A 15,260-nucleotide genomic window follows, 5' to 3' on the forward strand; every position below is an offset into this window, starting at 1 on the left:
TTGATCCATAGTGAGTAGAAAACAGGAGATATTCAACAAATGATAGCTTCTGAAACTTTCCATATCCCCCTAAGAGGACATGGAAACATGTCAATACACTATGTCCAACTTGCTTCCAAAATCCTGAGAGAAGTTTGCTGTTTGATACTCACATGTTTGCCCAGGAGCTGCCCGGGAGTGTAACAGAAGTGTGGACACGCCCAGAAGGCGTGTAGGGGGAGGTCTCCATGCAGGAAAGGCCAATGGTAAGAAAACTGATTGAACAGAAAGAAACCACAATCCCCAGAGTATTCAGGGTCAGCAACTTCATTTGGTTTATTTTCTTTTGGAAAAGGGAACCTCCAGGTTTGGTTTAAGTAAGTGGCACATAAGCTTCTTGGGAGCAGAGACCTCTTCCATTCTATACACAGTCCCTGGAACTGCTCTCGGCACTTGGTGTCAATAAATACTTCTTCTCTCAACTGATAACTGGGCATACTTAGATGGGATCTGCTTTCGTGTTAACCATGAGAAGTTTCTGGAGCTCAGCGTAAGGAAGGGGCAGGGATTCGGAGGAGAAGGAGCTCTGACATTGGACAAGGCTGGCGTCACCTGCAGAGTACTACCTTCAAGTATGCGATCTATGAAGTGATCGTGCAAAGTCCCCACTGTGAAAACTGACCTGAAACAGGTCGGGAGAAAAATCCGACCCCTATTCTACGCCAGGTCCTGGCAGATGCTGTACCTTGAGGTCATCCCAACAAGATTCCTTTCATTTCATTTTTTTTCTATAAAGAAAAATCCCACTGTTGCTCCTAACTTGCGGCGTGTCGGCATGGCGCTGGGCACGCCGTGGTGAGTAGGAGTTATGCTTCCCCAGAGGTCTCTCCGTGCCCCCGTGCCCTTCCACAGTGACGAGGGAGGGAAGGGCAGCCTCATGCCCAGTGCTTCACGTACCTGAGAACATCATCATGTGCTGGAAGTTCCAGGGGACCTTCTGCTTTCGGCCCAGGTTCAGGAGGAAGGAGAGCGGGTATATGTTGCAGGCTCTGGCAACCAAGATTGCTATCTGCAGACAAACACGGGACACATTGAGGAAAACCACGCTGCAGTCAGGGGGCCAGGCCTTGAGCTTTAACTACGATGACCTCCAGTTTCTCTGTGTTATGACCCAGAATCAGGGACAAACATGTCAATGCACGTATGTCCAGCTCGCTTCCAAAATCCATCTTTCAATGCCTATTCCTTTTCAGAAATAATAGAGAACAAATTTCTTTGAATATATATTTTGTTTACAATTGTTAACCCCATGCCATTTCGATCTCTGTAAATTTTCTCATCACATTTACATTGCTGATGACTGACTTCGTGCTCAATTCTGTTGCAAAACAGGAGGTAGCGAGCGTGCGGGGCCGTGGCGTTCCCTTCTGAGCAGTGCTTTAGAAGGACAAATGCACTTTGGCTCCTGAGTACCAGCTCATTTTCCATCAGTTTATACGCCCTGTATCTAGCAAGCTTCATTTATTGTTTTGTTTTGGTGGATCTAATTTGGAGAGGAATTGCCTATCTAAATGTGTGATGCAATGAACACTCTAAGAGGCATCTTACTAAATCCACACTTTACGAGTGAAAATCTATGACAATATTGCTGGCAGTCATCTCTCCCCATTGTCATCTTGGACCCCTTCCCTGATAGTCCCCTTGCTCCAGTTTGCCCTCAGATCAAATGGAGTTATTTGGGAAGAGGAGCTTTCTTCTAAGAGCTGAGTTTTGGATGACATTGGAGGGTTTGGCCGTGTGCTCAGAGAAGAGGGACCAGGGGCAGGTGCTTGGTTAGAACAGGGCTTTGACAAAGGGGTCGGCTCTCTTGGCTGGAAGGTCATCTGCCCGTGATCTGAGGGGGCATTTGTCTATTTTCCAAGTGGGAGAAGGACAACAGCTGCTGACTGTCCTTGAAGACACCTCAGTGCCTCGGTATCCTTTTGTTCAGATGTCCTTGCCCAGTGGGAAGCTACACAGCAGGCCTAGAGCGAGAGAGTTCCTCAGCTGTAAAAGCCAGGGCTAGGTTTTTCTGTGTTTGTTTATATGAACGTGTTACCTTATTACAATAAACTTAGATGGGCACTTAAGATATTGAAAACATATCCATCATCCTAATTTCATTTGGTCTTTACTCTGAATATCCTATTTTCAAAGTCCTTAGTGAAAAGATCTCACCATCTTGTTATGAAAATATTTCTAAAGCTTAATAATCTTGGCTGTCTTCTGATCATGTTAATGCAGATTGAATATATTTCTCTGTGAAGAACAGGATGACACTTTTATGTAAATGATTCATAATTTTAAACATACTTTGAATATTTTAAAAAGTCACTCTCCTTTAGCCTGCCCCCCAGCATTCCCCAAGGTTCTTATGCTGAGCCACAAGCATTTTTAAAGGCCCTCATTTCTGATGATGCTCTTCTCCCCCAACTAACAGTTACATATCTGCCTTAAATTTAAGCCCTGTAGAAAACCTGAGGAAATTATGTAACAATTTAACAGAATAATCCAGCCAAAGTAGGTAGTTTGTTCTCTCTCATCACCCCAGGTTCTGTATTTCAAAGGATACAAGGGCTCCAAGTATAAACAGAGCATTAAAGAGATGATTCTGGAATGTGAACAGCGCCAGACCCATGTAGCAGAAGATGACGTTCTCAGCCAAGAAATTCATGAATTCAAACAACTGAAAACAAAACAGAAACCAAAATCATTAATTATGACTCAGCTTTGAATCCACTTCATGACCTGTAACTGTATTTGGAGGCGGATGGTTCTCCTTTATCTGGGAAGGACCTGGGAAGGCCATCCCTTTGGCTTGTGGAGGGGCACAGGGAACCCTGGGGTATCCTCTGTGGAGCAATCCCTACTAGGGTGATGAATGCCCCTTACAGAAATGTAAACTGCGTGATGAGCCTAAGGTGTGCTCTGGCAAAGCATGCAAAGGTAGTTTAGACCCTCTGCACATCACCCAGTAGGTGCACTTGAATTCCCAGAACCTGAAAAACAAACTTCAGCTAAATTATTCTCCCCAGGCAGGCAGGAAGGACAAACTTGGAAAACTTGAAAACTAGGAATAAGGATAAATGTCGATAATACTTCAACATTAGAACGATCAGTATATTTTAAACTTCAGACAATGAGCCTCATTAAGTTGACTGATGTAGTTATATCCATTAAACGCCTACAGTTTCTAGCTGGTAAAAAGAAGGTGATTAATCCCAGGGATCAGTTTATACAGCTAGAACACAGTAGACATGTCAAATTCCGTCAGAGGAATGGGGTAATAACGTCGATGCCGACGGATGCTCCAAAAACTATTCTTAGACCATTAGCTAAACAATTTAAGTTGAACATGAAAAATGTTCTCCAACTTCCAGATTAAGAGCAAAAAGGGAATGTGTCCAGGGCTACCACAGAGGCCGATCTGGAAGAGACTCTAGTTTACATTGCAGACTTTTCACTTGGAAGTTCCTAAAACTTCCCTCTCAGACCTAAGCGCCTCTGGAAGTATTTCTCTCAGATCGTTAAGAACTCTTTTTCCCCAGGTAATGTGTTTACAGCCTTACGAATAATGCTCGCTACCTGTTTATGACAGTTGGCAGCAAGGAAAACAACCAGTGACAGAGAGAGTGGACCAAGCAGACACAGCTCTCTGGGCACAGATGGGCTTTCTGCAGCGGCCGTGTCCCCGGGGTCCTGGGCGTGCGCCCTACATCCCGGCACAGCTCGTCCCGACACTGCCACCTGATGACACAGACAGCTCGCAAACATGGGGAAATACAGGCATGGGAACACACTTCCCCCTCATTAAATCTTTACTTTTAAAAAAAGTGAGATTTGGCTGTTTTCATCGGCCTGGGTGGTCCTGGAGTAATACAGTCAGGTGGCTTAAACAACCCAGGGCTATTTGTCACAGCTTGGAGTCTAAGATCAAGGTGCAGGATGAGGTGAGGGCCCTCTTCCTGGTTTGCAAACAGCAGCCTCCTGCCTGGGTCCTTGGATGGCCGAAGACATCACCTCCCTTATGCCTGTTCTCATAAGAGGAGGTTTGATTTATGGGTTTGAGAGAGAAACACTGATTTGTTGTTCCACTTACTTATGCATTCATTGGTTGATTCGTGTATGTGCCCCAGCTGGGGGTCGAACCTACAACCGTGGTGTATTGGGATGACACTCTATAAACATTTGAACGACTGGGTCAGGTCACTCAGAAAAGAGTTTAAGTCATATATTGATGGTTTACAATTTAAGAAGAGACTATTACTAGCACCGAGGCTCACTCTTGTTCCCTTCCCGCTTGTACCTTCACGCCCAATACAACTTCCTGCGACCAGCCCTTCATCATCCCAAGCTAGCGTTCCCTGCTTTCGGTTTTACATGAATGGAATCGGACAATAGGTACTAATTCCCATTTGTCATCCTTTGCTCAGCATTGATGGTGAGATTCTTCACGTTGCACGTAGAAGTGGCTTATTTTGGGGTATGTGAACGTATCACAGTCTATCTAATAGACATCTGGGCTGTGTCCAGCGTGGGGCTGCGATGAATTCCCTGCTGTGAATGCACGTTCGCATTTCTACGGAGGGGCTGCAGCACCCAGCAGGCTCCTGGGGCGGGGCCATCTGCACTCTCCGCAGCAGTCCTGGCTGATTCACATGCTGGTCCACACTCGTCTGACTGCGGGTTTTCAAACCCAGCCTCTTGATGTTGCCGTTTGAACTTAGGAATCAGTCTGTCCACTTGCAAAACAATCAACTCCTGGCATTTTAGTTGGAATTGCATTGAATATACAGATGAATGTGGACAGAATACACATCTTCATAGTACCCTTGAACATCATATATTCTTGTAACTATTTTGATCTTCTTTCGCTCAGTAACTTCTTTTATAAAGATGTGCACATCTTTTGTGGGACTTATTCTTAGATATGTGATGTGTTGGGTGGCTGTCGTAAACGGCGCCCTTTTCCAAGTTCCCTTTCGGGTTGTTTGTTGCTAGATACACGTGTAAAATTGATTTTTAAAATTAATCTTGTATTCAGGGCCTTACTAAATATATTGAGTAATTCTTAGAGTTTACTGATAGGTTGTTTTGGATTTCCACAATCATGTTGTTTCGCAATAAGGATAGTTTTGTTTTTTCCTTTCCAGTCTTACATGTTTGCCTCTCACACTGGTTACAGCCAGTGCAGGAGGGGGGTGCTTATGGGGCTTCTTCATCTCACTCCCAGGCTCATAGGGAACATTGCAGTGTTTCTCTGTTACATTCGTAGACACTCTTTAACAGATTAACACCAAACCTTGTATTCCTTTTTAAAAAAAGTAAATTTAATTTTCTAATATTGTCTTTAGTATTTTTATGTCTATCTGACAAAAGACTGGCTTATAACTCTCCTTTCTTCTCTAGTCTTTACCAGGTTGTATTGTTAAAGTTCCTGACATTTCACAAAGTAGGTTCCTATTCTCTTCCTCAAATGTGTAGAAGAATTCTGGCCCCGGCTGGGTCGCTCAGTTGGTTAGATCATCCTCCCAATACGTCAAGGTTGCAGGTTTAATGCCCTATCAGGGCACATACTAGAATCGACCAATGAATGCGTGAATAAGTGGAACAACACATTGATGTTTCTTGCTTTCTCTAAAATCAATAAAAATATTTTATAAGAATTCTGGGCTTGGAGTTCTCTTTATAGAAATATTCTTAACTACAGATACAGTTATTCTAACAGATATAGCATTAGTCAGGTTTTCTATTCATTTCTGTATTTGTCTTAGACAGTGTGTTTTTTTTTTTTTTTTTTTTTGGTACAGATAGAGTGGGAGGGAGAGAGAGTGAGAAACATCGACGTGAAGGGACACATCGAGTGGCCGCCACCCGCACGACCAACCAGGGCCGGGGACAAACTGCAAGCGAAGTACGTGCCCTTAGCGGGAACCGAACCCGGGTCTCTCCGGACCGCAGGCCGACGCTCTAACCGCTGAGCCAAACCGGCCAGGGCTTAGACAGTGTGCTTTGTAATTCCATCTCCATTTCCATGTTTACTGGCATACAGAGTTCAGAAGATCCTCAACATTTTTGTGTCTCTATTTATATCCCCCATCCATAATATTGGTAATTCATGTTTTCTTTTTGATAAATCTTGTTGGGGAGTTATTAATTTTATAAGTGCTTCCAAGAAGCCACTTTGGCATTGTTGATTTTTCTGTGTTGTACTCTTTTTCTTCTTATTTCATACATTTGTTTATTATCTTTACTTGTTCTTGACTTCAGCATACTTTAACTTCAATTTGCTTTAATTTATTATCTTGGTCCTTCAAGTCCTTGGGTGCCATGGTTGCTTTGCCAATTCCTTTGAACACCTGCTTCTCCGTACTTTATCTGTATTTCCTAGTTGCTTCTAAGAGAGAATGGTTCTGATGTCAGCTGACCCTCCTGCTGACTCTTCTCACCTGTTTATTCTGCGGGTGAACAGTCACTTTCGTCAGTTTCCCACCCAGAGCTTTATGTATTTTATTTTGTAACACACAATGAATATCAATTTAGAGAGAAATAAGAATTTTATAAAATCATTGGGGGAAAAGATAAATTATTTAGAAAGATTACAGGAATAGTTGGCTAATTTGGGGAAAAAAATAACCAAAACTAAAGATAGATTCCTAACTCATTCCTGATATCCAAATAAACTCCAGAAGAATCAAGAGTGAAAATGAAAAAAGTAAAACAGCATAATTTTGTATATAATTTTCAATCAGGAAATTTAAAAGAGTAGTTTGTATTAGCAAAAACCTAGAAACAAATATCTATAAGAAATAGTTAAATAAACATGATGCAATCATATAATAAAATACATTTTACAGAATTCTATATGTATTGATATAGAAAGCTATCTAGTATCTATTGTTAAATAATAAAAAGTAAGTTAAAGAAACAAATATTTGTGTATGCATGAATCCATGAAATGTAATAACATATAGATAACGTTCACTTTATGGACATTTGGCATTTGTATTGTTATTTATTTATTTATTTGTACTATGAACCTGTATTACTTTCATAGTTAAATAATACTAGATTGAATTAAAACAAAAATTTTGAAGGAGAATAAAAAATTTTCAAATGTTTTTTCCCTTTGGCCTTGCTCAAACGGCAGCTCATCTTTTTACTTTAAGGAAGTTATACTTATGTATTTTTTTTAATCCTCACCCGAGGATATTTTTCAATATTTTGTTAAGATAGAGTGGGAGGGAGGGAGAGAGAGAGAAACCTCGATGTGAAAAGGACACATCGAGTGGTCGCCACCCACACGACCCAACCAGGGCCGGGGACAAACTGCAACCGAGGTACGTGCCCTTAGCGGGAACCGAACCCGGGTCTCTCAGGACCGCAGGCCGACGCTCTAACCGCTGAGCCAAATCGGCCAGGGCTATACATATGTATTTCTAATATTTTTCTTATTTTCCTTTTTTTGTGTGTGTAATTTTTTTTTTTTTTTTTATCCTCACCCAAGGACATTTTTCCATTTTTTGTTCAGATAGAGCGGGAGGGAGAGAGAGGAAGAGAAAGAGAGAGAGAGAGAGAGAGAGAAACATCGATGTGAAGGGACACATCGAGTGGCTGCCACCCGCACGACCAACCAGGGCCGGGGACAAACTGCAACCGAGGTACACGTGCCCTTAGCGGGAACCGAACCCGGGTCTCTCTGTACCGCAGGCCGACGCTCCAACCGCTGAGCCAAACCGGCCAGGGCTGTGTGTGTAATTTTTATTAATTTATTTTTGTTACAGATATTTCTCCTTTTTCCCACACTGACATCCTTATCCCGATGCTGCCCCGCCCCAATCAATGTTGTCTATGCCCATTGGTTATGTATACATGCATATAAGTTCTGTGGTTTATCTCTTCCCTCCCACCGGCCCCCTTTTCTGGGGTTTGTCAGTCTGAACCCTACTTCTATGACTCTGGGTCTGTTTTGTTCATCAGCTTGTATTGTTCATTATATTCCACAAATGAGTGAGATCATGTGATATTTGTCTTTCTCTGATTGGTTTATCTCACTTAGCATAATACTCTCCAGGTCCCTCCATGTCATCTCAAAGGATAAGAGATCTCTGTCTTACAGCTGAATAGTATTCCATTGTGTATACGTACCACAGTTTTTTTATCCACTCATCTACTGATGGACACTTGGCTGTTTCCAGATCTTAACAACTGTAAATAATGCTGCTATGAACATGGGGGTACATATATTCTTTCTGATTGGTATTTCAGGCTTCTTAGTATATATTCCTAGAGGTGGAATCAATGGGTCAAATGGCAGTTCACTTTTTAATTTTTTGAGGAAACACCATATTGTATATCATAGTGGCTGCAACAGTCTACATTCCCACCAGCAGTGTGCTAGAGTCCCCTTTTCTCCACACCCTCGCCAACATTTGTTTGATGATTTGTTGATGGCAGCCATTCTGGTAGGTGTGAGGTGATACCTCATAGTCACTTTCTTTTTCTTTTTTAACTTTATTGTTGAATGTATTACAAATGTTCCTCATTTTTTTCCCCATTGACCCCCCTCCTCTCCACTTCCACAACCCTTCTGCCTTTTTCCACACTGTTGTCTGTGTCCATTGGTTATGCATATAAGTTCTTTGGTTTATTTCTTCCCACCCCCCCAACCCCTTTCCCTTTGAGGTTTATCAGTCTAGCAATGAATTTGTGCTTCTTAATCCCTTCACATTTTTACCCATTCCCCCAACCCCCCTCCTTTCTGGCAACCAACAAAATGTTCTCTGTATCTATGAGGATGTTTCTGTTCTTCCTGTTCATTTTATTTATAGATTCCATTGTCGATAGATATGTATTCATTGCCATTTTGTTTGTTCATATATTTTATCTACTTATTCAAAATGACACTTCATCATTTCATATAATAAAAATTTGGTGGTGATGAACTCCTTTAACTTTTTCTTGCCTGGGAAATTCTTTATATGGCCATCGATTCTAAATGACAGCTTTGCAGGATAGAGTAATCTTGGTTGTAGGTTCTTGCTTTTCATCACTCTGAAAATTTCTTGCACTCCCTTCTGGCCTGCAAAGTTTCTTTCAAAGAATCAGCTGACAATCTTACGGGAACTCCCTTGTAGGTAACTAACTGCTTTTCTCTTCCTGCTTTTAAGATTCTCTCTTTGTCTTGAACCTTTTGCATTTTGATGATGATGTATCTTGGTGTGGGCCTCTTGGGGTTCATCTTGTTTGGGACTCTCTGTGCCTCCTGGACTTGTATGTCTGTTTCCTTCACCAAGTTAGGAAAGTTTTCTGCCATTATTGTTTCAAATAGGTTTCCAATTTCTTGTTCTCTCTCTTTTCCTGGCACCCCCAAGATGAGAATGTTGGCACGCTTGAAGTTGTCCCAGAGGCTCCTTACACTATCCTCATTTTTTTGTATTCTTTTTTCTTTTTATTGTTTTGATTAAGTGTTTTTGCTTCCTTATATTCCAAATCGATGGTTTGTTTCTTGGCTATACCTACTCTACTATTGAATCTGTGTAAATTATTCTTTATTTCAGTTAGTGCTTCCTTCATTTCTGACTGTGCATCCATGATTTCTGACTGGTCCTTTTTTATGCTCTTGAGGCCCTCACTAAGTTCGCTGAGGTTCTCACTAAGTTCATTAAGCATCCTTATAAGCAGTATTTTGAACTCAGCATCTGTTAGGTTGCTTATCTCTATTTTGCTTAGTTCTTTTCTGGGGTTTTGTTCTGTTCTTTCATTTGGGACCCGTTTCTTTGTCTCCTCATTTTGGCTGCCTCTCTGTGTTTGTTTCTATGTATTACTTAACCAGAGGTATGGGGCTATCTGAGACCAGATGCCGCTTGTTTGAAAGAATTTAGGAAAACCTGAAGCAGGATCCAAGACAGGCCAATCCTATGCTTAAGCAAGTGGCAACAGCTTGGGTGGGCCTGAAGGTTGGGTGGGGCGGGGCCTCAGGGAGTCACCAGGGCGGGGCTACCAGTGTGAGCCAGGTTGCTGGAGGCCCAGATATGGCGGCTGTCTGCCCCCCAAGGAAGGGCTCACCAAAGGAACAAAGGCCTCTGACAACATGTCTGTTCCCGGAGAAAGCCCCCTCTCCAGCCCTCGCTCCAGTGCCAAACAGCTCAGTTCTTCCCTGTATGTCTGTGGTGCCCCTCGAACTGCCTCCCCTCCGAGCTTAGAGGGAGAGAGTCCGATAAGTCCGTGCGCGGGCCCTTTAAGGAGCTGCCTGGGGCTCCAGCCGCCTCAGCCTCCCTGAGCCTCAGTTCCCGCTGGTTTTCCAGCCAGAAGTGATGGGGTTTCTCTTCCTGGCACTGGAACCCTGAGCGGGGCGCCTGGTGTGGGATGGGGACCCCTCAGTCCTCAGGGAGGACCTTTCCAGCCGAGGTGTCTTCCTGATTTTTATCCACCACACATGGGTGTGGGACCAGCCTGTCCCCTCCGCCCTCCTACCAGTCTCGTGTGGCTGCTGCTTTAATCCCATAGTCGTAGGACTTCATTCAGCTCGGTGTCAGGCGGTTCTGAATGATGGTTGTTCTGCAGTATAGTTGTAACTTTGTTATGGTTGTGGGAGGACATGATACCGCGTTTACCTACACTGCCACCTTGACCAGAAATCCTCATAGTCACTTAAATTTGTATCTCTCTGATGATTAGTGATGTTGCGCATTTCTTCATATGTCTCTTGGCCATTTGTATGTCCTGTTTGGAGAAGTGTCTATATAGGTTCTCTGCAAATTTTTTAATTGGATTCTTTGTCTTTCTTTTGTTGAGTTGTATGTGTAATCTATATATTTTGGAAATTAGCCCCTTATCTGATGTATTGTTGGCAATGATGCTCTCCCATACAGTGGGTTCTCTTTCCATTTTGTTGGTTGTTTCTTTTGCTGTGCATAAGCTTTTTAGTTTGATGTAGTCCTATGTATTCATTTTTTTCCTTTGTTTCTCTTGCCTTAGGCATTGCATCAGTGAAAATTCTGCTGCATGTGATGTCTGAAATTTTGTTGCCTACATTTTCTTCTAGGATTTTTATGGATTCATGAGTCACATCTAAGTTTTTAATCCATTTTGAGTGTATTCTTGTGTATGGTGTAAGTTAATGGTCTAGTTTTATTTTTTTGCATGTAGTTGTCCAATTTTCCCAACACCATTTATTAAAGAGGCTCTTTTACTCTATTGTATGCTCTTGCCACCTTTGTCAAATATTAATTGAGCATAATATCTTGGGTCAATTTCTGGGTTCTCTGTTCTGTTCCAGTGATCTATATGCCTGTTCTTGTGCCAGTACCAGGCTGTTTTGATTACTATGGCTGTGTAGTATAACCTGATATTTGGTATTGTTATCCCTCCTACTTTGTTCTTCTTTTTCAAGATTTCTGTGGCTATTCGAGGTCTTTTTTTTTTCCATATAAACTTTTGAAGTATTTGTTCTAGTTCTGTGAAATATGCCACTGGTATTTTAATGGGGGTAGAATTGAATCTATAGATTGTTTTGGGTAGTATGGACATTTTAATGATGTTAATTCTTCCAATCCATGAACATGGTATATGCTTCCACATTTTTATATCTTTGCTATTTCTTTTTTCAATATTCTATAGTTTTCTGAGAATATGTTCTTTACTTCTTTGATTAAGTTTATTCCTATGTATTTTAGTTTTTTGTTTGTTTATTTGTTTTGTTTTGTTTTTGCTGCATTTATCAATAGGATTTTTTTTTTTTTTAGTTTCTCTTTCAGTGAGTTCATTATTGGTGTATAAGAATGCCATTGATTTATTGATATTAATTTTGTATCCTGCTACTTTGTCAAATTCATTTATTAGCTCCAGTATAGTTTTGATGGAGTATTTAGGGTTTTCTATGTATAATATTATGTGATATGCAAATAATGAGTTTTACTTCCTCCTTTCTAATTTGGATCCCTTTTATTTTTCCTTCTTGTCTAATTGTTGTGGCTGAGACTTCCAGTACTATGTTAAATAAGAGTGGTGAAAGTGGTCATTCCTGTCTTATTCATGCTCTTAAGGGAAATGCTTTTAGTTTTTGCCCAATGAGTATGATGTTGGCTTTAGGTTTGTCATATATGGCCTTAATTATGTCGAGATATAATCCCTCTGTTTCCACATTGCTGAGCGTTTTTATCAGAAGAGGGTGCTGGATTTTGTCCAGTGTTTTTTTTAGCATCTTGTTGATATGATCATATGCAAAAGCATATCTTTCATTTTGTTTATGTGGTGTATCACATTTATTGATTTGCAAATATTGTACAAGGCTTGCATCTCTGGGATGAATCCCACTTGGTCATGGTGAGTAATTTTTTTAATGTATTGCTGGATCCGATTTGCTAGTATTTTTTCCCCAGAATTTTGGCATCTATGTTCATCAGGAATATTGGCCTGTAGTTTTCTTTCTTTGTAGTGTCTTTGTCTGGTTTTGGAATTAGAATTATGCAGGACTCATAAAATGAGTTTGAAAGTGTTTCCTCTTTTTAGATTTTTTGAAATAGTTTGAGGAGAATGGGTTTTAGATTTTCTTTGAATGTTCAGTAAAACTCCCCCGTGAAGACATCTGGGCCTTAACTTTGGTTTGCTGGGACTTTCTTGATTACATCTTCAATTGCCTTAGTTGCTATTGGTCTTGTCAAGTTTTCTATGTCTTCCTGGTTCAGTTTTGGGAGACTGCGTTTTTAGAAATTTGTTGATTTTCCTTAGATTGTCCAATTTGTTGGTGTATAATTGATCATAGAATTTTTTTTATGATCCTTCGTATTTCTGTGGTGTCAGTTGTTACTTCTCTTTTGTTTCTGATTTTGTTTATTTGGTCCTCTCTCTTTGTTTTTTGATGAGTCTGGCTCATGGTCTATCAATCTCGTTTATCTTTTCAAAGAACCAGCTCTTTGTTTCTTTGTTTCATTGATCTTTTTTTTTTTTAGTTTCTATGTCATTTATTTCTGCTCTGATCTTTACTATTTCTTACCTTCTACTTCCTATAGATTTTCCTTTTTGTTTGCTTTCTAGTTCTTTAAGTTGTAGGGTTAGAAAGTCAATTCGAAATTTTTCTTGTTTATTGAAGTAGGCCTGTAGTGCTATGAGCTTTCCCCTCAGGACTGCTTTCATTGGGTCCTATAGACATTGGGTTTTTATGTGCTCATTTTCATTGGTTTCCAGGAAGTTTTTAATTTCTTCCTTGATCTCCTTGGTAACCCATTTGTTGTTTAATAACATGCTATGTAGCCTCCATGTGTTTGAGTGTTTTTGCTGTAATTGATTTCTAGTTTCATGCCATTGTGATCTGAGAAGATGCTTGATATGATTTTGATCTTCTTGAACGTGCAGAGCAGCGGTTCTCAGCCTGTGGGTCAATTGACTAAACAATTTTAATATCAGCACAATAACCCCTTGTATTTTCCTACCAAATTTTATTTCACTTTACCCATTATTATACATTTGATCTCTTCCAGAGTTCCCCCCTTGTACACAATCCTTCATTACACACCTTTGTACAAATCTCTCTCCTCAGTTGAGTGATTATTCCTTAGGTAAAATTCTTAGACGTGGGCTACTTTTGTCACAGTGAATACATTCAATTTCTTTATCAACATCCGAATATTATCATCATAATTAGCTAGTTGTTGATATTACTAAAAGGACGAGAACAATGGGAGAGCCAGACATTGTTAAGTATATTCAGCTGGAAAGCATAAGCCTGTTTGTCTCACACTCCCCAGGGAACCACCGGCCCATTCCCTGCAGAGCGCTGACGGAGGGGATCAATCACAGGGGCCGAGGGCACATGCACAGAAACCTGGGGTGATGTAGGGAAGGTGCTTGCCTGTCAGTCTAGCCTGGGGAACAATGGATTGACCAGGACGTGGACCCCATCTGAAGCAGCAAAATCTTGGAAAGTTAATTGGTTAGTTTGAAGAAGGCCCCGGTTAAACTCCCCAGACAAAGACTTCCTTCACGTTGCTCTTGGTCTTGTCTGCTCTGGCTCTCTTGCTCTGTGCCCCCCACTCACCCTTGCGCTTGCCTGTTGTCATAGCCAGGTGGCCCCAGCAGCCACATGGCCTAGGGCCATGCAGACTCCATGCGGCACGCTGGACTGGACTTGAATATGGAGCAGAAACTATGGGCAGTGGCCTTTATTCTGGCCCTGCTGAAGACAGGATTGGACTTCTCCATGGGGCGAGATAGACAGAGATGGGACACTGGAGGGTGATCTCCCTTAATTTTACATCATCAACAAAGCTTTCCATGAAACCCCATCCTCCTGTGGGGGCTCAGGAAATTCTTTTCCTTGTGGTACCCCAAGAACTCCACTTCTACTGATGACACTGCCAGTCTGCACCTCAGAAAGAATATACCGATTTGCATGTGTGATCACAGTCAGAGGGTGCCCTTCCCCACACTCTTGCCAGGATTAGCTTTTGTCAATTTTTTTTTTTTTTTTAATCCTCATCCGAGGACATTTTTCCATTTTTTGTACAGACAGAGTGGGAGGGAGAGAGAGGAAGGGAGAGAGAGAGAAACATCGATGTGAAAGGGACACATCGAGTGGCTGCCACCCGCACAACCCAACCAGGGCCGGGGACAAACTGCAACCGAGGTACATGCCCTTAGTGGGAGCCGAACCCAGGCCTCTCCGGACCGCAGGCGGACACTCTAACCGCTGAGCCAAACCGGCCAGGGCTGCTTTTGTCAATTTTTAAACACCTTTGACAATCTGATAGACTCACTGATTTTAAGTTGTAGATGGTTGTTAGCATTTAAAAAGGTTCCCTTCATATCACTACTTTTGTCTCTTTGTATCAAGTAGCAACATTCCCCTGAATAGTCAGGTGTCAGGATAATTTCTTTCTCAGGGCACTGAACAAAATAAGCAGGCAAATTCAATTTTGTTTTATACACAAAAATCTCCTGAGGACATGCTTCAGAAGGAGAATCGAAGGTACGTTCAGGCTGTCGGAAGCAACCAGTGTGCCTGTTCGGACTTCGTGCCGGAATCTGGTCTGCAGTAGTCAACTGCTGAAGGAATCGACTTATTGGTCAATTTTGGCATGAAGGAAAAAATGTAAAACAAAATCTCCAACCCAAAACCAATCGTCATCATCATCATCATCACCATCATCATCACAATATCAAACTAGTCGATTCGTATTTAACATGAATATCCTCAAATCTACTTCCTCCTCAGTCAACATCAGCAAATAATAACGTGACTC

At 41.5% G+C, this 15,260-nt stretch overlaps 1 protein-coding gene across 1 annotated transcript in view; it reads right to left on the minus strand.

Moving 5' to 3' along the window:
* Positions 1-15,260, minus strand: part of SLC9A9 (solute carrier family 9 member A9) — a 595,026-nt gene that overhangs the window by 227,187 nt on the left and 352,579 nt on the right. The window contains exons 10-11 of the mRNA XM_036243492.1: positions 2,591-2,704; positions 937-1,048 (exon numbers count right to left, since the gene is read on the minus strand). Coding sequence (XP_036099385.1) covers positions 937-1,048; positions 2,591-2,704 — 226 coding nt within the window. The remainder of the gene's footprint in view (positions 1-936; positions 1,049-2,590; positions 2,705-15,260) is intronic.

The sequence above is a fragment of the Molossus molossus genome, unplaced genomic scaffold, assembly GCF_014108415.1.
Source record: "Molossus molossus isolate mMolMol1 unplaced genomic scaffold, mMolMol1.p scaffold_m16_p_5, whole genome shotgun sequence".
Taxonomy (NCBI): Eukaryota; Metazoa; Chordata; class Mammalia; order Chiroptera; family Molossidae; genus Molossus; species Molossus molossus.